This window comes from Pteropus vampyrus, unplaced genomic scaffold (genome assembly GCF_000151845.1).
Source record: "Pteropus vampyrus isolate Shadow unplaced genomic scaffold, Pvam_2.0 Scaffold177, whole genome shotgun sequence".
Taxonomy (NCBI): Eukaryota; Metazoa; Chordata; class Mammalia; order Chiroptera; family Pteropodidae; genus Pteropus; species Pteropus vampyrus.
The window spans coordinates 1668806-1693317 of NW_011888958.1; the positions used below are offsets into that span (position 1 = coordinate 1668806).

The 24512-nt window shown below is 47.6% G+C and overlaps 1 protein-coding gene and 1 pseudogene across 4 annotated transcripts in view; both read right to left on the reverse strand.

Moving 5' to 3' along the window:
- Positions 1-14335: 14335 nt before the first annotated feature.
- Positions 14336-14454, reverse strand: LOC111746119 (annotated as a pseudogene).
- Positions 14455-22187: 7733 nt separating this feature from the next.
- The window catches only part of LIN52 (lin-52 DREAM MuvB core complex component), a 75460-nt gene continuing 73135 nt past the window's right edge, over positions 22188-24512 (reverse strand). For 2 of the 4 annotated variants that reach the window (XM_023537019.1, XM_011370878.2), the window contains exon 6: positions 22188-24246. In XM_023537019.1, coding sequence (XP_023392787.1) covers positions 24131-24246 — 116 coding nt within the window. In that variant the 3' untranslated portion in view covers positions 22188-24130. The remainder of the gene's footprint in view (positions 24247-24512) is intronic. The other 2 variants (XM_011370879.2, XM_011370880.2) reach the window with 2 other exon arrangements.

The following is a 24512-nucleotide window of genomic DNA, read 5'->3' on the forward strand; positions in this document are numbered from 1 at the left end:
TTACATGTGACTCTCTCCTCTCAATGCTTCCCCATCAAACTTCGGGTTTAGGATGCCCCTCCAGAAAGGTCTCATCCCACCCAACACCTCCTCACGTTTCCTTTCAGTCATCCTGGAGAGAAGGTCACCTACTCCCACACAGCCAGGAATATCCTCCAGCTCTTCCCAATTTCTTTTTGCATAGTCCAAGGGTTGGAGAGTGAGGAGGTCTCGAAGGAGGTGGGAGGTGAGAACCCCCTCCCAGCACTCCCTGGAGGGAGGAGGGACTGTGGTGGGCACAGCGGGGAAGAAGCCAACTGAGCACAGAAAGCCAGCCAGGGAAAGGTTTAGCCCCGCAATCCAATTCCACTTAATATCCCATAATAAAATGCTGTCAACATGAGTTTCCTGTTCAAGTGGATTTGTTAAGAAGGCCGGGGGAGGTCAGAGGTGTATTCCGGCCCTCCTGGGGTGGAGGGAGAGACCAGTGGGGCAGGGGTGGGGGAGGCCCGGAGCGTGAGGGCCCCCTCCTCACTCTTTTCCCACTGCAGTCCAAACACGCTCTCAGGAAGGGGTTTGTCACACTTGTCTGTCCCAGTCAACCTGTGATGGCTCACGGAGGGGCCCTCGACCCCTCTGGGTATGTGTCTCTTTTGATAAGGTTCCAGGCACTGAGGCAGAGTGTGATTTTAATGCGGAGGATTCAGACCTGTACCTGAAGGTGGGGAGGTGTTCTCAGGTAGGGGGAATGCATGTGTCAAGCCTCTGAAATCCCACCATGAAGGGGGAGCCACAAGGCCAACCCTGGGGCAACCTTAGGGATAGGGGGCTGCTTAGTGAGAAGCCTAAAGACCTGGGGTGGCCTTAGCCCTCTTGAATGACAGCTCAAGGTGACCCCACCTAGTTACTCAAAATGGCTGCTGTCTGTACATCTTTATTTCCCCTGCTGACCTGTTGCTAAGCTTTCATTCCTCCTCTCAGGGGTAGAGGTCGGACTTCTGCAGAATCCAGCTGCCGTGAGAGGAAGCTAGACCAGAACTTACCATTGAGATGTCATCATGGATCAGGCACAGAGCTGGGGGCTGTCCTGTTGTCATCCCATTGAATCTGGTGGAGCTAAGGCAGGGAGCAGCTATGAGGTCAAGGCCGGGGAGAGGGGCTGTGGGAGGGTGTAGGCTACCATTATTCTCATTTTCCCATGAAGTTAATAGGGTACCAGAGAGTTTAAAAAATTAACCGAGACCTCACCGTAGTGAGAAATAGCACTGGGACAGGAATCCAGTTCTGCCTGAGCCAGGGACTCACGCAGGGAGCACAGGGAGATGCCTACAGGTTTAGTTAGCACCTTGAGGAACCCAGCTTGGGCTTAGAGGGGGACGTTGGGAGTCTGCAGAAAGGTGTGAGGCACAAGTTGAAAAAATAAGGTGAGGCCATGGGTCCTCTCCTGGGGCCTGTGGGAGGGGGGTGACAGCTAGGTGGGTGAGACCAGGGGTGGGGGCCTGGGGACTGAGGAGGGTAGGGCTGGGCTTCCAGCCCTTTTGTGAGCCCTTTTAATTCGTGTAAATGAGGGTTTTTAATTTGTTATTCTGGGTTTTATTTCTATTACCATCTCATTTGCCTCTAAACCCTATTTCGCCCCAGCCTGGACTGAATTCCATTTGATGCATTAGGACTAATTCTCCTCCCAATGGGTTAGATGTTTTCTCCTCACACAAAAGTCGCTTATTTTGGATAAAGAGACGATTAGATTTATCTTTAATATTTTAATGGCAGCTGGGATTAGCAGGCAAACAGCCCCAACTGGGGCTGTTCACCGTGGATTAGGTTCTGATAAACTCTCAGATGGGAACCCCCCCCACCCCACTCCACTTTCTGTTTTCCACGAAGTGCTTTTTATTATTTTTTGTTGAAAAAAATTCCCTTGTCTTTTGGAGCATCATAAATTCCATTTGCTGTTTTCTATTAAATCAAGTTGATTAAATTTGTTGTGACTCTTTGCACATAGATCTTTTTAATTTTAACGTCTCTAGCATAAAATCTTTAATGGTGCAATTCGAAATGGCTGCAATATACAGTACAGGCCTTGATAAAACAGATGGAAATGAGGTTCTGCCAGGAGAGGAAAAGTGGGGAGTAGGCAGAGACCTCCAGGAGAAGGCAGGGAACTGCTCTCCCTGGGGCCCACAGAGGCCCAGGTTCCAATCCCGCTCTGTCACCTCCTAGCTTTGGGGCTTGGGTAGTAACCCTGACAGATACTTATGGAGAGCTGGCTATGTGGGTAGTAACCTTGGCCAATGTTTAATGGAACGCTTGCCACGTGCCTGGCACTGTACATCCATTTTTAATCATTTTTACCAGGAGGCTCAGAGAGGCCCCTTGCTCAGTCGAGGTCACACAGCAAGTTGGTAGCAGTGGTTAAGTTCAAGTTGTCTTTGCTGGAGCCCCCATTTCCTCATCAGTGAAATGGGGGTGATCAGCGCTACCCTGGCTCACAGGTGTTAACAGACTAGATGAGGTCCACAAATGGCTCTGGGAATGGAACAGGGCTAGGTGGGCTTGGGGAAGTGGAGGGTAAGGCATTTGGGGCCCAGAGGCTCTGCAATCATTGGAAAGAGCTGATTTTTGAGACCCCAGGAAGCATCCCTCACTGCAGGGTGGGTGAGAGGCAGGGTCTGGGCTCCTCCTCCCACCAGCCCTCCAGCCTCCCGCCTTAGGCTTTTCTCCCTGTCCCTCCGCTCTAATCCCGACCTCATCAAGTCCCTGGAAGGGTTGATCCACAGGAGTAAATCTCTCATTCGGAGGGACAAAATCAGCTTAATTTGCAGCAATTTGAAGCAGGTCTTTGCCAGGATTTGAATATCAAATTATCCTACAGCCCAGGCTGTCCTGGAAGGCCTCCCCCTGCAGCAATATGGACAGATATGCTCTGGGATCCACCAGGAAGATTGTTCTGGGAGTGATTGAGGCTGTGGCTGGGCTGGGTGTGCGCAGAGTGAGGGTAACAGAGAGGCCAGAGGGTACTGGGGAAGGTGAGGTCACAGTTCTCAGGCCTAGGGGATGGGGAGGAGCTTGGAAACCTCTTAACTAGGGTCTTAACTAGGGTCTTGTCAACTATACAGATTCCCAGGCCCCTCCTCAAACATGGAGAATCAAGATTTTTATGGCTAGGAAAGTTTGAAAAATTCCGAAGCAGCTCAGTTAGCCAATCAGCAAATCTCACTATGCACGCACATGTACTTCCCCATACTTTGAGGAAATCGCCCTTCACTGGCATCCACCCCACTCATCCCCAGCCTCTGGCACCTTAGACCATGTTCCCTTTGCCGTCTGCTCCGTGATGGCCGCAGCCGCCTGAGTCAGCTGCTGACCAGGGCTCTTGCACCTTCCTTCCCGGTGTCAACCACAGAGCACACACTGGCTGGACTCAAGCCACGGAGATCAGACCCCTTTCGTGGGCATGTCATTTCCCCTCGAAGCTGTGAGCCTCTTTGAGAAGGGTCAGGACGCCAGCCAGGTCTGGCCCTGGGCAGACCCTCCATCAACGTTTAGTGAAACATGCTGGTCCTGTCACAGCGTGTGCCCTTTTGGGAGCTTCAGTGTGAAAGCAGCATACAGAATTGCTGAGATAGCCCCATGCAGGTCTGTCTGTCCACCCAACACCATCGACACAGAGAAGCCAAGTCCCTGTTCCCAGAGAGCCTGCAGCTGGGGAGAAAACCATACATATAGTGTGACAAACACTACAATACCCACAAGTGCTGAGTATGTGCATTCGGTATGTGCTAGGCACAGTTCTAAGTGTTTTGCTTCTCTTCGCCCATTTCATCCTCATAAAAACCTGACAAGGAAATTGAGGCACAGAGAGATCAGTAATGTGCCCCAGGCCACACAATCATAAGTAGCGGATCTGGGATTCATACCCATTCATACCCGAGCAGTCTGACTCCCGGTTCTCCTCCAAACCACTTCGCACTATATCTATCCAACCATCTTTATGCATAACTATTTGTCTTTGTATGTCACTTCTCCATAAGTGGCTGGCCTTATGTTTCAAGGCATAATTACAGTGTTTTGGAAGCACAGAAAAGAGCACTAAACCTGCACTAGGGCAATTAATCACAGAAGGCTTTTTGGAGGAGGTGTCTTTATTTGTTCAATATTGTTAAGCAACTTGTGTGCCTGGCACTGGCGATGCAGTGATGAAAAAGCCGCAGTCCCTGCCCTTGAGGAGCTCACAGACTGGGGGACAAACACCTGAAAGTGGATGTGCTAAGGGCAAGGACAGAGAAAGCACAGGGCATATGGGAGCACTAGGGAGACCTCGAAGCTGGGGGCATCAGGGTAGGCTTCCTGGAGGAGATGCATGTGAGCTGAGACAGAAAAAATGAATGGGAATCTCAGAGACACATCCTCTCCACTAGATCCAGTCATCCAGCTGAATGTGAGGGGGCCCTGAGCTCCTGCTGAGCACTCTTCTCCGCCAGTCTCTCCTCAGTGGAGCCTTCCTGGCACAACCAACCCCAGTCCCTTCTCTTTCCACCTATCTCAGACAGGCAGATCCCCTCCTTGTGTGGTCCGTGTCCCCAGCTCTTGTGTGTTCCTGAGCAAGAGGCCTGAGCACGAGGATCCTGAACCCCCAGGTCCTATGCCTTGGAGGGGCCAGGCTAGGCTGTTGTTGGGCCAGTGATTGCCTTGGTAAAGCCCAATAGTTTGATCGGAGGGTATCTAGAATTTAGAGCAAGAAGATCCCCCCAGAAACCACTCACCCCCACTTAGAAGGAAGGAGCAAGGTCCAGGGAAGTAAGAGGAGCTGCTGGGGACTCCAATTCCTGGCTCTTAGTGCCCTCATCTTCTCTGTAGGGTGGTTCGCCTGCCCACCACCCTCACTGGACTCTCCCCTAACCCTTGTCTCTGCCTTGTCTGATGGTGGCCAGGGTAGCCTTTCCTGAATAACGATGGTATTGGCTCAGATTAAGGGCAACTAGCTGGCTCTTGGCTTTTCCTTTTTATATAATAACTAATCTCCTTCTAATCAGCCATTATTAAATTATATTCCGTTTTTAATTCATTCACAGATCACCATTGGGACAGCTGGATGGATAATTGGAGAGAGATAATTTATGTAAATGAGGAATAGCAGAAGGTAGGGGAGAGGGAGGCTGAGGGCCAAAGGGGGCCCCTCCTGTGCCCAGGCTGGGGAGCGGGCAATGACCTGGACCTGATTAGAAATGGGTGGCTGCGGATGCTGAGGGGATTGGGGCCTGTCATGAGACCTCAGGGTTCCTGACTGGTTGTCCCTCAGCATTGCTTTGAATGCTCTGGCAAATGGGGAGCCCACTACTTTTGGGGGGCAAAAATGTACTTTTCAGACATCAGCCCTTTTTGTTAGAAGTGGATCTCGAGAGGCAGTAGAACGCCCCGGAGAATTCCAGAGTCAGAGCCGTACTTGATTCCAGCTCCGTCACTGCACAGCTGTCTCTTAGGCTTCATTTCCAATCTGCAAAATGGGTGTTGCTGGCATCTACCTCACGAGGGGTTGGGGAGGCTTAAGAACTTGGCGCAGCGGAAGCCACTCAGCGCGTACTCAGCGGCTCCCATCACTAGCCGAGGACTCTGTATGTCACCCAAATCTGCCCCCTCTAACTCCCCTGTCCAAGCCGTGGGGCCGCGTTCTTGGTAACACAGAATAAATCCACTCCTTTTGCATATCTAACATGTCTGTCCCACTGATGATAATTACATCAGTAACTGACACCTTGGAGCGTTCCCTCCGTGCCAGGTGCTGCGCCGAACACTTGCTATATAGAATTTCATTGTGTCATCAGAACAAGGCACAAAGTGGGCACTATTGTCTCCATCTGACAAGTGAAAATACTGTAGATCCAAGATTTCTCCTGATGATTCCTTCAACAAAAGTGAACACCTAAGCCTGCTTAGAAAGGCTCATAAAACCTGGACAGGAGGCCATTTTGGGAAAGTGACTTGGGGACTGGCAAATAGGGACAGGGCTGGCAGGGGAGGTGGGTGAAGGAGTTGGATCTCCAGCCCTCCCGGGAGTCCCTTTGAGGCCCCAGGAGTTGGGCATGGGTGGACACAGGTGGCTGATGGGGGTGGGGAGGAGGTGAGGTCTGCATGTGACCGGCTGGCAGGGGTGGGTGAGGAGGGCCTTGTACCACTCCCAGAGGGAGGCAAGGGATTAGGGAGTGCTATGGAGGGTGGTCCCAGAGGGTCCATGCAGAGTAATGGGATTAGCTCTTGGGCAGTGAGTGAAAGTTATTTGTGTGTGGAGCCTCTGGCCTCCCACCAGAGGCTGCAGCTGTCACCCATCTCCAGGCGAGTCAGCAGCAGCTCCCCCATTCAGCAGGCTGGCACCCTCTACCCCTCTACAGGCTCTCCTGCTGTGATCATCTGTCAAGGGGCTGGCCTCCTAGCCTTGGCCTCCTGCCAAAGCTTGGTGGTCAGGGCCACCCACATACAATATATCCTAGCATTGCCCTGTGCCTCGGTTTCCCCTTCTGAATAGAAAGCTACAATGAGACCCTCTGAGGGAGAACCCCTGAGGCCTGGAGGTCCAGACCATGCCCCTCCTGGATTTCTGGTTCTGCCTTGCATTAGCTGTGCGACCCAGTGCACAGCTGTTAGTTTCTCTGTGTCCTAATTTGTGAAATGACATAGTTCGGCAGGGTTTTCACAGGGTAGGGCTGGGCAGGGGACCGCAGCGTCGGCGCCTGGATGGAGTTCAGGGTGCCAGGCTCCTCCCCAGATTCGAGGGCACATAGGGATCGGGTTTGGGGTCTAAACACTGGAAGGGACCTGTTTTGCAGGAACCTCTCAGGGTGGGCGTTCGGGAGGAGCCGCACAGAGCTGCAAGGCCGCTCCCCGCTCCCTCTAGTGGTGCAGGCTTGGATAGCCCACCTCCGGGAAGGGCGCCCGAGTCCGTGCCGTCTGCCAGGCATCAAGGAGAGGGATGCCTGTTCTAGAAGGTTTCCCTCCTAACGAATGCCTGACTCCATCCTCAGAGCGGCTTTTCCTTTAGGTTGTACGTCAGCCTGTTAAAATGAAAATACCTGCCGGGAGGGGAGCCCATCACGGGACGTCCTGAACCCGCTGCTGACCCAGCGGGAGCCCAGGAGTATTTGCCCTGGGTGGGCAGCGAATGCTGACCAGCTAGTGTGGAGGGAGGCTTAGAAGACCCCGAGATGAGAGTCTGTGACCAGGCACGAGTCATTCCCTTTTCTAGCCTCAGTTTTCTCCTGATAAATCGACAGGTGGGGCTAGGTCAGTGGTTCCAACTTTCAATCTGAACAATCCTTATACATGTAAAACAATTCACAGATTCCCCCTGGGAAGTACCTGCACTTCTCCCATTGGACTGAGGAATCTGTGTAATGACCCCCAAACTAGTAGGCGCTCAGCAATGTTTTTCCACGAAGTGATACTGTATTAATCTCGACATTATGTTTTTTAAAAATACTTTAAAATAAACATTATTTTAGAACAGTTTTAAATGTACAAAAAAAAATTGTGAAGATGGCACAGATTTCTCATATACCCTCCACCCAAATTCTCCTATTATTAACATCTGATATTCGTATGGTATATTTGTCACAATTAATGAATCAAGATTGATACGTTATTACTAACTAAAGTCTGTGCTTTATTCAGATTTCCTTAATTTTTACTCAGTGTCCTATTTTCTGTTCCAAGATCCCACCCAGGATCTCACATGACATTTAGCCACATCATGCCTTCTTAGGCCCCTCTTGCCTGTGATGATTTTACATAATTTTAAAACGAAAAAAGTACACATTCATGCAATGGAATACTATGCCTCTGTTATCACACATTCTGACCTGGGACAATCTCCAAGACTATAATATGAAAAGGAAGATTTCAGAACAGTATATTTTATTTCCACTTGTGAAAAATAAAAGATTTGTATATAAACTATTTTTTAATCTCCGGAAGGGCATCTGAAAAACTGGTTAATGGTTGGTTGCTGGAAAGCGAACCAGAAGGCTGTAAAGCAGGGGTAAGTAAGAAGGAAGCCTACATTTTCCTCTATGCTCCTTCATGTTAGTTTAGTTCTAAAAACTGTGTGTAGGCATTATCTATCTTGATACATAATTCATTCAACATGACAGTATGTACAAGTCTAATGTATTCATTGAATCTCTCAGTTATTGGGCCCCTGCACTGTTTGTGTAATAAAATCACCCACCAGCGCCAAGGGTGTGAGGGTGGCCCTGGAGCTGGGTGCTCTTGCAGTTCTACGGGAACCACCGGCCTGGCTGGCCTGTAAGATGCCTTTCTGCCGGGAGGGCTGGGGCTGTTGCAGACCAGTGTGTGTCAGGGTGCTTTGGGGTGGGGGGGTTCTAGGTAGGATGTAGGCACAGATACCTGGACTTAAGTAAGAAAGGAATGCAGGACCGCAGGATGCGGGGGCCTTGTGGGATCTGGGACAGGTTGGGCCCCAGAAAAATGGAAACCACGGTTTCTCTCCGTTGGACTGAGTGCTGCTTCCTTCTCCTCCCCGCAGCCTGGCTGTCTGAGCTCCTGTGTCCCAAGGCTGCCCCTCACCTCCCAGACTCATGTTTCCTCCATTCGAGCCCAGATGAAATTCTTTGTCTCAGCTCCAAACTTTCCAGAGGGATAAACAAGCCTGGGCCTAAAGCAGGTGTGTGCGTCCATGTACACGTCGGTATGTAATAATGAAAAACTACCTTCCACAGGTACTTCACAAGCCTTGCTCTGCACTCGGCACCAGTCTAGGTGCTTTGGGTACAAAAGAGAGAAAAGCAGATCTGTCTCCTGGGAGGCAGACCACAGAATGGTGTGATTTCACAGATTTAAGAAGGCCCCACTCCCCACCCCCGCTTACCTCCTTCTGGATCCACCCCAGCAGCTTTTGGTTAAATCATAGATTCGATCCCTGTGGAATTCAGCTCCCCCGGGAGAGGTCAGAGCTTAGGCAAGTCTTCCAAAGTTCCCCAAATCCCTACTGGAAAAGTGTGTTTCTTGGCATAATGTTGAAGGTCCTCTGAGATCCCACCCTGTTCACGGAGCAGCAAGCACCGTCTTCTGCTGTGGTGCTGATAGCGTAGTCAGAAAATATTCTGCATTTATTAAACTTTCCATGTCCTCTGCATGTCTCTGAGCCTTCACGTATGCTGTTCCCTCTGCCTGGAATGCGTGAAAGCTTCCTTTTCCCTGAGAGGCCTCACCTGCCCAAGCCCCAAGTGGAGGCAGCATTCACCTGCACCTTCCCCCACATCCCCATCTTCCCAACCCCAGGCAAAGACCTGATCTCTCGTGGTGGACAGGAGTCAGAAGGACCAATGTCCACATCCAACTCTGCCACTTCTGCCAGCACGCAGTAGGTACTTAGCGAATCCTAGCTCCCTTCTGTTCCCACACCTCCAGGGCATACTTTAATGACTGGTAATGTTTGCCCAACCATCTCCCTTTTACACTGTGAGCTGTAGGCACAATATCTGTTTGCTAAATGACTGAGAGATTTAACTAGGGAGGGGTAAGATGTTTCCAAGCTTTCAGAGGGGAGGCTGAGAACCTCCATTGCCCCAGGAGGCAGGGAGAGGATAACCTGTGCCAGGGTCAAGGTAAGGAGTATGAAAGAGAAATTTGGCAGGTTGATTACAAGGGGTGGTTGGGGTGGGGAGAAGAGACGAAACTAGCATGGGCGTGGTGGCATTTGACCATCAGTGGGGGCACAGGTCTACCCAGCTAGTCCCCAGCCTCATCCCACCTTGTGCCAAGAGAGTGGGCACCCTGTTCAGCCTCCAGGTCCGCAGTTTGGGGACATGAACTCTTGTTTAGACTCTGCAGCCCCAAGAGTGAGGAGCCCTCATTTGCCTTCTTCTTCCTGGTGGTTAGAGACATGTGGTTGCCTCATCTGGCACCTCCATATGGCACCAAGGACCCTTTGTATGAGTGGAGAGGGATATACAAGCCCTGTGCCCTCAAAGGTGCCGGAGATGGGAGGGGTAGAGAAGAGGTTGTAGCTAGGACTTTATAGCATCCAGTACGTGTCATGTCCTAGACAGCCACTCACATTTTCCAGGGGTGCATTGCAGCCTGGAGGCTGCCAGGGACTGAGAGTTTGGGGACACATTACATAGTTTCAGTGGTGCTTAGGTGAGGCACCCCTGAGTATCCATCTACCATCACTACTAGTAAATCCATTGGGCAGTTAAGATGTGGCAGGTGCTTCACAGGCATAATCTCATTTAATCTCCACAAAGACCCAATAAGGTCTCTTTAAAATATTATTCTCACGTATTTCAGAGATGGAAACTGTGACTCAAAGAAGTGCAGTCACTTCCTGGGGTCACAGAACTCACGAATGGCAGGGCCAGGAAAGGAAGCCAGCTCTGCCTGTCCACACAGGCCTGACCTCCCAGGCACGACATGGCCTCTACTCTGCCAGTTGAGCTCCCGCCTGGCTCCAACAAGTGCCAGGAGCTGGTCTCCCCAACTTGAAGCCCTCCCCTTCGCCATGGCCTTCTGCCGCCTGGCCGCATGGTTCCCACTGCCCACTTCCCCACAGTTGTCCCACTTGCCTCCAGGTTCTGCACCTCCCTCCCAAGAGGTGAAGTCCACCCAGCTGCCCAGGAGGTCCACGGGGTCCTGTGTCTAAGGACGGTGGTGGGCAGAAGGCCTCAGGGACCCTCAGCCGGGCTGGAAGCTGAGCGCGGTGGGGAAGCGGGTGAGGTGCACAGCGCTGATCCTAACCAAGTTTGCCAGCCCAGCTTTTCTCATGGCTCCCACACAATGGTCTGCTTTGTGCCCACCTGCCGATAATGCTTAATTAGGCGAGGAGTTGATTAATTTGAGGTAATTGACAGCTAATTAGAGGCCCACAGGCTCATTAACTTGACATCTTGTCTTCGTGAATTGGCTGAGTAGGGTCAGGTGACGGAAGCCGGAAGCCGTTGTTTCTCCCTCCCCAGCCCTGGAGGCTGAGGTGATCACCTGGGCTGACCCAGCAGGTGGGGCAGTCTGAGGCCAAGGATAGAGGAAACCAAGGGAGCGAAGGAGGAGGGTCAGGGATGGAGGTGTGCGCCCTCACCCAAGGAAGGAGTGAGCGAGCAGGAATGGAGGGCTTCTGGCATGGAGGCAAAGGCTGAAGAGAGGTGGGGGCAATTAGCATGGAGGGGGAATGCCTGGTGTCCATGGAAGGGGGTATGGGCAGGGGGAGGGCGGTGTGTGGGGAAGCCTATTGGTAAAGAGCATAGGCTTTGGAGTGAGATAGACCTGGGGTTGAATCCCAGCTCCACTACTAACCAGCTAGGTGACCATGAATGAGTGAGTTCATCTTTAAGCCTCCGGCTTCTCATCTATAAAATGGAAATAATAGTCCCTACCTCATGAAATTGTCGTGAAAAGTCCATGAGACATCGAAGTAAGGGAATTAGATCAGTACCTGGGGGCCTGGCGAACACTCAGGTAAATGTTAACCAGTCTTGGCAGCAGGAAGGAGTGACAGAAGGTAAGTGGGCGGGAGGGGTGGTGGAGAGGCAAGAGGAGCCACTGTTACTGTGCCAGGAAACCTGCAGCCTGATAACACTGCTGAGGGCGTAGAGAAAAGACCTCATTGTTACCGCCGCTTTAGGGGGCAATTAGCAAATGTATTAAATGATACATAAAAGCAAGATGTAGGACAGGGTGTAGATCCCACAAGCCGGTATGTAGTGGCTTGAGGGTCAGGGGATGGGAAGATACATTTTTCACAATCTGCTCATTTTAAATATGGTTTGTATTTATTGCCTTTTTAAAAAGTATTTTAAAATTAAAAAGCAATAGTACTATATATATATAGACGCGTAGATAGATAGATAGATAGATAGATAGATAGATAGATAGATAGATAGATAGATACACACACACACATATATGTGAAATCTATCTTGAAATCTGAGTTCATAGGCAGAACGACTCTGGTTGAACTACAGGCAGGGAGAGAAGCACGTTAGAGATGCCAGTAGCTCATCTGGGATGCCAGTTCTTTTAGGAAGGAGCACCTGAATGACCCATCAGTCAGAAAGCACATCTTTGGCTTTGAGATCAAGGGTCAGCTCCAGCTAAAGAAGAACTTAATGTCTTAGATGACTGGCATCAATTTGACAACTATGTACTGAGTACCTATGATGTGTCAGGTTCTGGAGAAACAGGGAAGCACAGGCCACATCCTGGCCCTGGAACAGCCCAGTCTCAGGGCTGAATTCACAGAGAGGTGGATAGGGAATGATGCTGCCTCACAAGAGAGCCCAAGCAAGGTCTGGGGCCCCTGGAGTTTGGCTGAGAGCTCTTCCCCATAAGGTCACACAGTGACAGCCCAGAACGGGGCCCCCCGGCCCGTAGGCTCAGCCGCTGGTGGAGCATGGAAGGTAGCTACCAAAGGAACATGTCAAACCTCCTCTATCCTTCCTTCTGACTCCATAGCTGGAAGCTAGGGTGAGTCTAGGAGCTTCTAATTCTGTTATTGCCCTAAATTGCCTCCATGGGGCTGTGGTAGCTTTCATCAGTCTCCCCTAAGTTCTTTTATTCTAATTGAAGTGTAGCGTAAATACAGGAAGTTGCACAACTATTTATCGTACAACTAGATGAACATTTACACATGCACTCACACACATCTACTCCTCTGTAACCACCACTCGGATCACGATAGTTTCCTATACCCCAAGAGGCTCCTTGTGAGCCTTCCCAGTCAATACCCCAAGATAACCACTATTCTGACATCTATCACCCTAGATCAGTGTCACCTGTCTAGAATTTCAATGCAATCATACAGTAGGCACTTCTGGGCCGACCTTAACTCTCTCATTCTTTTTTGTGAGATTCGTCATGTTGTTGTGTGAAGCAGTACAGTAGTTTCTTCTTTATTTCTGACTGGCATTTCATTGAATGACTATATGAACACTGATATATCCCTTCTCCTGTGGATGGACATTTGGGTTTTTGCCAGTTTTTGACTCACATGAATAAAATTGCTATCAACATTCTTGCATGCGTCTTTTGGTGGACGTCGGCACTCGTTTCTTTTGGGTATATACTTAGAAGTGGAATGAACAAAGACTATGTATCCCTGAAGGTCACAAAGACTTGGTGACTCCACCTTCCCAGAGATAAAGCTTTGAGGTAGGGGAGGGGAGTCAGCTTTGAAAGTCTCCCTGGGGAATTGTGGGCTGTGGAGAGGAGAGTAACTCATACAAGAAAAGAAAGAGGCAGGGAGAGAGCCAAGTGAAGAACCACAACATGGCTCTCAAATCAAAGCCATGATGACAATGAACTTCAAAGTGTACCTACAGGGACGGAGGCTGGGAGGACAGGTGAATATAGGGTTTTTAGGGTGGAGTATACATAAGGAAGAAGCAAGCACAACTAAAAGTCCTGGTAGACTTTTATTATAATTCATCTCATGGAAAATAAATTATTTTACATTTCTCCTTTTTCCTTCTGCTTTTATTTACATAACAAACAGGGTTAAGTAAAGTGCTTTTAGTATAACCCAAATATCATATGTGCTTCAAATAGACTATAAAACTCAGTATTTGCACACTAGAACATTCCCAGTTCTGAAGAAGGCTCCCTCTAGTTCCTTCCCAGTCAGTCCCCCTAAAAGGTAACCACTATTTTGACTTCTTTCATCATAGATTAGTTTGTGCTTGTTTTTGAACCTTACTTACATGGATTCTGACAGTTTATGTCAACATTTATCGAGCATTTATTTATTACATGTCAAATACATTACAAAATACGATCAAATGATACCTCATCTGATCCTTCCAACAACCTGGTGAAGTTGGTATTTTCCCCCATACTGAAGAGAAAACCAAGTTCAAGAAGGCTAAGAATCCTACCCGAGGCCACAAGGCTATTAAGTAGCAGAGCCTGGATTCAAAGGAGAGTGACCAACCATCCCATTAGCAGGACTGTCCTTTGTCCTGGGAACTCCCTAAGTCCTGAGCAAACTGGATGGTTAGTCACCCTAATTCAAACTTGATTGGACTGAAAAGTTGGGCTTTTAATCATCAGGCTGAGTTCCTTTCCTTAGGCCTAAGATTTCATCAGACAGCATATGTCTTGTTAGCACAATCTTGTAGGGAATGTCGTGTCTCAAAAAAACTGCGATATCAGGATTCTACCTGGTTTGGTTCTGTTTGGTCAGTTGGTTTTGTTTCATGTTAAAGAGATTTCATTGAAAGTAGATCTGAGCTGGGTAGGAAGAAAATTTATTTATATTAACAGAAAATACTAGCTTATCGATCCATCAAGCAAGGATTTTTTTCAGCATTTGTGCACCGAAAAAGAATTTTTTTTTTTTTTAAATTTTTAAGACCTACAACACCTGGTATTCCTAGGTGGTCTCCCATCCAAATACTAACCAGGCCCGACCCTGCTTAGTTTCCAAGATCAGACGAGATCGGGCATGTTCAGGGTAGCATGGCCGTAGACTATGAAAAAGAATTTTAACACAGTCCCTGACTTCAAGAAGTTTATAATTTACTTGGGGAGTTAAGAGTAAAGCTTAAGGAATAAAATTAGAGGGTATTAAATAGTAATAATAATTACCCACATCTGAGCCCTATGTCCTAGGGGCCTTAAATGTTCTCATTTATTCTGTACCATACAGCTATGAGATATGTCCTGCTGTTAGGCCCATTTTAGACAAGAAAACCAAGGCTTAGTGAGGTCAAGTGATTTACTCAAGGAAAAAATATCATTAAAAAAGGCATTGAGCTGTATGTACTTAAGATTTGTGCACTTAATGTAAATGAGTTATACATCCAAGCAATGTTAATTGAATGGGAAACTACTGAAAATGGGAAAAAACTTTTTCTTTCCCCTGCTCTTGAATAGCCTTCTCCAATAATTTGGGGCAAAGTTTTACAAATGTGTTTTAGCTTTTTCCATTTTAGTAATTCTGGTCAAAATGGCATTTTTAGCCCCAGTGACAAATGCAAATATGCACAGCCTGTGGCTGTGAAGGCAGAGCCCAGCCAGGAGCTACCACAGGCCAATCAGTCGGAGAAACCTGCTTGGCACCCGGGCTGCACACTGTTGGCCCCATAGCTCAGCTCCAGTCTTCTGGCTGCAGTCAGTCCTGCCAGAAATGCACTGGGCATTTGTACCCCGGGTTCTCAAGGCCAGCTTCTCTGACTCCCCCAACACATCTCAAACCTTATCCCCTCACTCAGCCTCCTGATTCTGCCACCCATCTCTGCTTTCCAGGTTTGTAGGCCCCCACCCAGAGGCACTTTCATCATTCCTTCCTGACACGTCGACTTTCATTTTCCTAGGACGAATCTCATTTGACAATCTCCTGCCCATATTTCTAAGTGATCTGGGTCTCGCTGTGCTATTTCTCTGTCCTCTCTGGGGTTTGTAACACCAATCATCTGCAGGTTTCATTAGCATGCTGTTTACCCGTCTTTCAGATCATTAATGAAGATGCAAAGTGAGACGCCAGTCTTCACGCTGCACTCCCCCACCCACCTCTGTGCCCGGCGCTGCTGGAATCATTATCCTTCCTGGTGTGACAGGGTCAGAACCAAACCAATTTGCATCAATCTTTGGTGATGTTGTAAAGTGTCGCCTGCCCTGTGATGCTCATGTTGTAACAACGGCTTCGGCTGTCTGTTCTGGAGTGTTCCTCTCTCCTTTGGAGGGCTGATCAGATCTGGCCGCCCCAGCTCCTCTGGCCAAAGCGTCACAGCTAAGGTAATGAATGGTCAGGCAGGATTCAGGGCTGCGCATGGCTGACATTTTCCCTTTGTTTTGCTATCTCAAGCTGGACAGAAAGTCGTGCCTCTTTGGGAAACAGGGTGGACAAGTACACATACCAGCGAAGTAGAAGAGGGAGCAGGGTGTGGCAGGCACCGAATTTTTCTTACTTCTCATGACATCTATTTCTGCTGAAGGGAAATGTGGAGCAAGCCTCCTCAGGACCCTCCAAGGCCTAGTCAGATGCCTGGGCTTGCGTGTTTCAGGCACTGGGAGCTGGGATGGACAAGTCATTTTCTTGGGGACGGCGTCCCTTCTTTCCACGATTTTCATGTTATCTGGCCTTGATGCTTTCATCTCTTCTTCTCATCTCGCAGGGAAACTGACTTTATGTACACACTTGTCTCTCAATAAAGGTGAGAACCACCTCCTAGTCCTTCAGATCCCAACTTGCACGGCGGGCACTTCACTTCCTTTCCTGATGGTGCAGTGCCTCTGTCTGGCTCTCTGTGATGACAAAATGAGCACCAGTCCAGACTCTGTCCTGACCCATTCCTACTCCTGACCCATAATAACTCCTCTCTTCTTCCTTCTCTCCAATTGGGAAGGGGAAGGTGAGCAGGAAGAAAGCAGCGAGGGAACCTCTCACAGACACGACATCTGAAATAATGTCTGACATGCCCCAGAGCTGGGGAAGTTCAGCTTTAAGAGTCTACCGCAAAATTAGGTGAGGTTATTTTTCTCAGTGTAGGGACGGACAGAGGAAAAAGAGCTCTTTTGTAACACTGACCGAACATCCACTGAGCAAACACTTTTCTGTTCCAGAGCAAAGGCTCTGTAGAGTGGTAGCTCATGGGACTAGGTGTGGTTAGGGCACAAGTCATTTCATCCACATTACATGTGATGGGAACTAGGGCAGGGCTGGATGCTTAATAGGTGCTAAGTAAATCTTCAGAGGTATAGACAGACATTTTCATACACAAGAACAAATTTCATTGTAATAAACAAATGTCATCAACTCTGTGTGTGTGTGTGTGTCTGTGTGTGTGTGTGTGTGTGTGTGTGTGTGTGCGTGCGTGTGTGTGTACGCATGTTTCTAGGTTGGGTTGGTAGGCCAGGCATCTTAAGCTCTGTGCACCTGAACCCAGGTCCAGAGGCTTTTTTCTCCCTATATTATAGAAGCAATACATGATTCTGTAGAATTTGGAAAAAGGAAAGGAAAACAAAAATTACCTATAATTCTCCAACCAGGCAGCAAGCACTATTACCACCTTGGTCCATTTCCTGCTCATTTATTTCCCCCACACATTTAAAATTTTACATCTTGCTATTTTTACTTACTCTTATGACAAACCTTTTTTTCTGTGACATTGTAACGTCTCTGCAAACATACTAAGTGGCGGTATAATAGTCTCCTATGTGAATGTCCCATAATTTACATGATAGTTATATATTCGAGGAACATATAACTAGGTTCCGGTTTGGGGTAAGTGGGACTGTGAGTGAAGCAAGGGATGAGGGTGAGTGGTAAGAAGGTGGAAGCAACAGCAGCAGAGACGGATGGAAGGGAGCAGGTCGCCAAGGAAGAAGTTCTTGGGAGCTCGCCTTCCCATGAGCCACCCCATTTCTAGTTCCGACCCCATACATCCCTTGCGGCCCTGCCCAAGATTTCCCCGGCAGCCGCAGCCAGTGCTTCTCACTTCCACTCAGCCTCAAGTCACTGACTTTTCCAATTTGACTCTTCTCAGCTGCTCCTTTGTGTGGAGCCGCTGGCTCCTGGGGCTTCGCTGCATTTGGGAAGGCCCTGGGATGTGACCTTCAGCCCTGCTTGACCCTGAGGCCCCAGGCTGCAGAGTCCGATCAGGCTGCTGTCCATGGGCTCCCACAGAGGGCAAAGCCAAGAGGAGGCTGCTGGGGGAGCCCAGGCGCCGGTGGACCCTGCCCTGGAAAGGCGCATCTAGAAGATGGGGGCGGTGGGGGGTTGGGAGGGAGAGGAGAAGGGAAGGATAGAGCAAAACAGGAAGAGCATTCCTGTGCAATGACTGGAATAGCTCTCGGATGTTCCGAAAATATTAGCACTACCAAGGCTAGCGAAGCACAATGTGAGGCTTCTGCCAGGCTCAGAATCAGCTCAGAAATCTGCCAGTGTCACAAAGAACACCTTTCTCTCCCTTGCTTATTAGCAACAAATGGTCTTCAGTGCCATTGACAGTGGATTTTGCTGAGTGTCCATGCTGGCAAGGGCTGCCTCAGAGGGTGGAAGGACAGAGGCAGGAGAGGTGTTCAGTAAACTGTCAGCTCTCCTGAAGGGTTAGAGAAATGGGTGCTCTGTTTAACCGACTATTCGAGGTAACCAAAGTTATCATATATTCCCTGTAAGGATTACCAATTTTTAACAAGTGAGTATAATAAAAAATACTACACTGGATCCAATTTTAAAGATATGTCCATCAAGTAGTTATATAATGGGTAAGATACATTATGTACTGTTCTAAACATTTGCAAGTACTAATTTAATCTCTACAGCTACCCTAGAAGTTAGGTGCTATTATTGGACCCACTCCATAGATGGGTAAACTAAGGCACAGAGGGGTTAAGCAACTTACCCAAAGAAGCATAGCTAGTACATGGCAGAAACAGAATTTGGACCCAGGCAGCCTGACATCAGGGTCTCTGCCCTTATCCATAATGATCAGCTGCTTCTTTGAAGTAGAAAATGTCCTGAGGATACTGGGGCTCAGATAGAAGTGACTTGCACGAGCCCATCCCTGCCTCTCTCTCAAAATCCAGGCTCTTACTATCTATACCTTAGACTAGCAACACGGCTATGAACACTAAGGATCATGCATGGTTCATTCTTCTTTTCAACAAATTCTTATTAAGCACCTATTGTGTGCCAGGTACTGTTCTAAGTTCTGTTTATAATTAATAAAATAATAATAATAATAATAATAATAATAATAATAATAATAATAAACAACTGTAGGAAACTGAACAAATTTGGATCAATTCTTTGACATCTCCCAAAAGTTATTTAAAACGTCAAATCTTATCATTACCTCTCCGTGTCTCGGATACACCTCAGGAAGATGGAAAAACAACAAAGCAACTGATTACTTGAGTTATCTGGCTCTTGGATTCTAGATAATTGATTGTTTTCTGGAACTGGAGGTGACTTTCAGAAGCATCAAGTGCAGATCAAAACAGAAAGCAGAGGACAGGATAAAGAAGAAAACATGTGAGTCTAACTTGGCCTGAGCTTGAGTTTAATTGAGATTCCAGCTGCCACTCTCCCCCTGCATTCCTTTGTCCCTGGCTATGACCAAGTTCATGGCTATATCACCCCCAGTAATCCCTGTAATGGGCTCCAATCCTGGGGGAGCTATTTCTGTTTATTAATGGTCAACCTCTGAATCACATGGAGTGTGGCCAGTTGTGGCTTCTTGCTCTGGCTCACTTTGGTATTTTAAAAAACAGGGATCTTCCAGAAGGGAGAACCAGGATAGTAGGCAGGCGCTGAGGAAGAGAAAGAGACACAGAGGTGATAGGTGCTGGAAGTGAGGGCCCCTTCCAGGTCACGAGCTCTTTGAGAGGAGAATTTATGTGTGTGCTATCCTTGAGACTGCAACTACAGTTATATAGGGCTTTGGTGTAGTTCCAGGATGGTGCCAGTTACAGGTGCCCATGATGCCACCATTGTGGACAGGTAGAAGGGATGAAGACACCAAAAGGGAACAATAGAGGCAGAAGGTGGGGAATGCATAGGGTGAGGCAAGTAGCAGAGAGTGGGATACTTCCTGAGGGTCAGGAATTCTCAGCGCTTCAGACTCCAGCTCAGGAGCTGAGCCCAGAGCAATTCTCTAGAGCCAACTGCCTCTCTTCCCTCACTGCCCACGGCCCCAGTGTCTGCTACTTAAAGAGTTGGGGAAACTTTGCAGCAGCTGCTTGTTTAGAGACCCTGTCCCCTCGCTGTGCCCCACCCTCCTCCCCAATCCATCCTCTGGTTAGAGTTGTGTGAAGCGGAAGACAATTTGGGGCTTATTAGTGTCCCAGGGAGACATGTAACTTGTGTTGCTGGGACCCAAACAGCAAGAGTCTTAGCAGCAAACTCCAGCCGAGAAAAGACTGAGGAATTGTCTCACCTAATTACAGGGAATGGCCCTCTTTGTGTTTGTGATTCGGTACGGTTGTCCGATCGCTTTTGATCGCTTTTCTCCATTTGCTGGCTCAGGCCATGCTGGAATTGTGCTAATTAGAAGAGAAACGGACAGAGTGATCCTGTCAGCCCGGGTTACTGGTGGGGACAAAGCAGAATATTATTCTGAGGCAGTGTTTTGTGAGGGCCCTTCTTCCAGCTCTCATTAGGAGGAAGGGGCCCACAGGAGGGGAAGGTTCCGAATGCCTGGCCTGGCTAATGGAGCATAGGGGTGTTCATGTGCTAATTAACAGGCTCTGCCAGCACTTGCGACAACCAGGAGCCTCATGGGTGCACCTGGTGCCACCTAAAACCCCCAAACACCCCTGCTCATGAAGAAACAGTGCTGGGCAAAGGGTGGGAAGGCCAGTGGCTTCTTTAGGCATAGTCAGGGACACACCCCCAATGTGCCCCCAAACCTAAACAGACAGGAAAAGTCAGTTATGGTCAGAATTTAGAAACTTGCAGAGACCACTGTTTGCCCCCTCTCTGGGGGTAGGGGTTTTAAGGCCCACTGGTAAAATAAAGCCCATGTAAGGGTTAGGTAGTCTTGTAGCTCTCAAAGGATGATGAAAACAGAAACTGGAGAACATAAACAAAGGCTTGGAGATGGAGTTTGTGCAGAAGTTGAGAGCTGGTAAGAAACCATGTTATCTGACTGCTGGGACCATCCACCATGGCCCATCTGCCCATCTCCTTCCTTCCTGCTCTGCCTGTTTACCTTCTTGTGATGCCTTAATCCTGGAGGGAACAGAAAGGACCAGAGCATCCCATCAGAAATGATCCAGGCTTTTACAAAGCTCCTGTGGAAGTCCGAACACTCTTGGGAAGCCACAGCGGCAATGGAATGACTTTTACCAGCTTCATTTTCATTGCCTAGAAGACAGGAGAGCTACAATAAGCTGTAACTGGAGAACCAAAAACAAGGAGCAGTTAACAAGTGTCCATTAAAGAGTATGATAAGTGGGTAACAAAAAAGTAAAGAAAAATTAATGATGGCATTGTGATATCAATGCAATTGACACCCTGTGAACTTTTAGTGCTCAAATAATGGAAGGAAAGCCAAAAAAGTAGCAGAGGCCTAAAACTGAGAGACTGAAGTGAGCAAGAAGTAATGAGACTGCTGGTGAGAAAAGATCTCGAGTAAGAACTTGAAAATGGGCCTCCCAACACCAGCGCTCTGCTTCTCAGGACAGTGCAGCTCCCAGCCAACAGATGCGCTACACGGATGGTATTCAGAATGGCCGAGGGAAAGGGAAGACAAACCTGTGGGCGAATAATAATTATTTATTGGAAAAGTAGCCTCCAAAGATTTAGAACAGAATATCCACATACTGTCCCTTTTTAGTCAGGCAGCCAGCCAGCCAGCCATGCTTTGCTTTCCTAGATCACAGAAACCTACTGTCCACCCAGGTGTTTTCTTGGAAATCAGGGATGAGCCCATGATGCTTAGCAATTTGCTTTCCTTAAAATGGAACTTTTTTTCTAAAAAGGCGCTGATAGTTTTGTCAATGGGTGACAGTACTGACCTATACTTCCTCTTCTCTAGTTCTTGAACAGAGTTGAAAAGGAACTCAGAAGAGTGTTAGTAGGTGGCAGAGCAACATTTCTTTTCAATCCATTATGTTTAACTGGAAGTCTGCAAGTAGATAGATAGGTTTTGAACTCCCAGTTCGAAGAAGACGCTGTAAAAGAACTAGCTGTGTAGGAGATAGCCATAACCTTGAGGAGCTTATAATTTAATAGGGCGATAAGATAAAGACTCGGATCACTTCAGTATAAGGCGGAGTGTGGTAAGGAGGCTGTACGTAAAGGTTATAGGAATGTAGGGAGCAGGATTATTTCCAGCTCATCAGGGGTTTATAGAAAGGGTAAGTTCGATACTGTGTAAAAGCGATGCGAGACTCTAGGAACTCAAAAGCATTCGCAAAGGCACTCGAATGAGGAACTGGGGGGTCGATTAGGATTGCATGTAGAGAGTTTAGATGCCAGCATAAGATACCCAGACTTCAGCAGTACACATGGAAAGGTATTAAAGTTTTTAAATGCTATGTTAGGGAATTGAGCAGTAATGAGCTGGATGGCAGACAGGATCGCCTGGGAGCTGGGAGATCACGTAGTAGGTGACCATAACGCCCACAGCATCCACACCACTGTGATACGGAGGGGAAGACAGTGGATTATTTGTCATTATTTGTCAAGTTGCACTTCCTGATGAGGTCTATGCTTTAAACATGCAACTTAGCACTTTGAGGAAAAAAACGCACTCTCCTGTAAAAGGGACATATTTATTATGACGACATAGAAACCATCACATACAAAGTACAATCCTCTAACACCCTGAAATACATACATGCACACATTGTACATAAATTTATATTATCAATATAAAAACACATTATTAACATTTCTGAGACGACAAATATAAAACCAATAAATATTGCAATTCTAAAACATGTACTTACATTAAGTGCTGGTGAATAAGATGACAGTAAATGCAAGAGGCCAAAGCAGACCAAAAACCAACTACGTCGCTTCGGGTTACAGACCTGAGTTGGTTTTGGGGAGGTATCCCAATAGCCTCCATATATTTCTCAATTTCCCCTTTTGAAGTCATCAACTCTCAAAAACAGAGCAAAGGAAGCATTTGATATTATGGCACTATTTTTGTGCGCACACACACTCTTCAACCACATTTAAGATAAAGGAATGTCAATAATAAACTTAACCTTAAAATCAAAGCGCCTATAGCCTAACCTTCTATATAACATCCAAGTAGAATGTTTTCCTTCTTATATTCATCCTTTGTGTTTTATGTTCAATTTCTTCCCTCTTGTCAGTAAGTAAAATTGCATGGGTGGTCAAATGGCACAAATGAGGGAAAAATTCAACATTACTTCTAGCATGGTAAACAAGGCACAAGTGTCAGAAAATGGTTAATGGACCAGTTACTTAATGCAGTAGTGCTGCGCCCGAGCACAGACGCTCAGGACCGAAAAACTGACCACAACTTTCCTTGTGTCCAAACACCATCAGCCTACTGCTACATGGATGTTCTTTTCATAAAGTTTAGGAAACCCCGTGTGCCCTTCAAAACATCAGAGTCTGGGGACTAGCTTATAAGACAAAATATGGAGAACAAGTGTAATCAATACTACCCACGGGCTAGATTTTCAGGTTTTAACACAGAGACAGATAATTGGCAAAGAGCTCCATAAAAGTTATATTTATGTCAGGAAATTCTCTTTCTCTTTCATGTGTGTGTTTCTGTCACATGGGTGAAATATCTGATATGTGCTGTGAGAGGGGACAAGGGGGGCCAAACATTGCCACCATTCCATAGCACATTCTTTTAAGGTCAATCAGAGTTTCTAGTTTTTAATCAAATGGGAACTCATGCAATCAATCCTCTTATCCTATCTTTCAGGCCATACTAACATTCTCACTTAAATCTGTAACAGATTAGCTAGAATTTAAAAGTCCTTTCTGTCACCTTAAATTGGTCTTGAGGTCTAGAAACCAGTGCAACCTGGGCCATTCACTATACAAGCTAATCCCAGGAGAGACTTGACACACAGGGATCCTCTTTCCTGGAGTCAGAACAGATGGTAGGGGCAGGGAGGTATGGAACAGAGGGCACGGGCGTATGAGACTATCATGAGAGGTGTAGAATTTTAAAAGCAGGTAAACATTTCTAGGAGATTCTGGTTTCTCCAGCCAGGGATTCTTGGAACCTAGTATACACTGGAGAGTTCAGAGGTCAAACTGCATGGTGCAGGGTCTGGTCCAGAATCTAATTGGTCTCTGGGTTCCTCACATCATAAATACTTCCTAAGAGATCAAGTACAACTCAAAATAACCCATCCAATCAACATCACAATGAACTATGCCATTATCAAATCAAACCAACTGTTAAGATCCTGAGTCACTTCTGGAAATGAGAAAGCAGGTCTTTGACCTTCAAGAATGATATCCCCTCTGGGGTTACCAACATCCGAGGCAGAGACAGCCAAAGTCTGAAAGCTGATTGAATAACTGCACTGATCCTTGGGTAGAACAGATTCTTCTCTTGCTGCCGAATGTCCTCAGAGGTGCAGAGTGCCAGGAGCAGAGGAGAGGGTCAGTCCTGGAGGTGCACCCTCCAGCCTCTCGCCAGGAAGCAGTGAGGTGCACTGGGAGAGGAGCATGGTTCCAGCACCCAGGACATTCTGTTCACGAGCTGCTTGCTGCTACTTCTTGGGCTTCTCTAGAATGTTGAGAAATTTCCCCCGTGTCATCTCTCTGGCTGGAATCATAAAGCAAATGAAAGATCAATGAAGACCTAAGATCTGAAAAAGAGATCATAGGAGGATTTAATTTAAAGATGAAGATTAATTAAATTGTATAGAGTTGTGACCATAACAGATTCAATCACCACTAACCTCCAAAAAGGGGGAAAAACAAACCACTATTGGCAACTAAAACTGTACAAAGCTGTTTTGAGGTTGGTAAATGCAACAAGGTGCACACAGGTCAACTAGGGAAGCCTTTATCATCCACTCTTAAGAAAATCACCAGGGAACCCCCACTACCGCCCCCCTCTCTCTCAAGAACG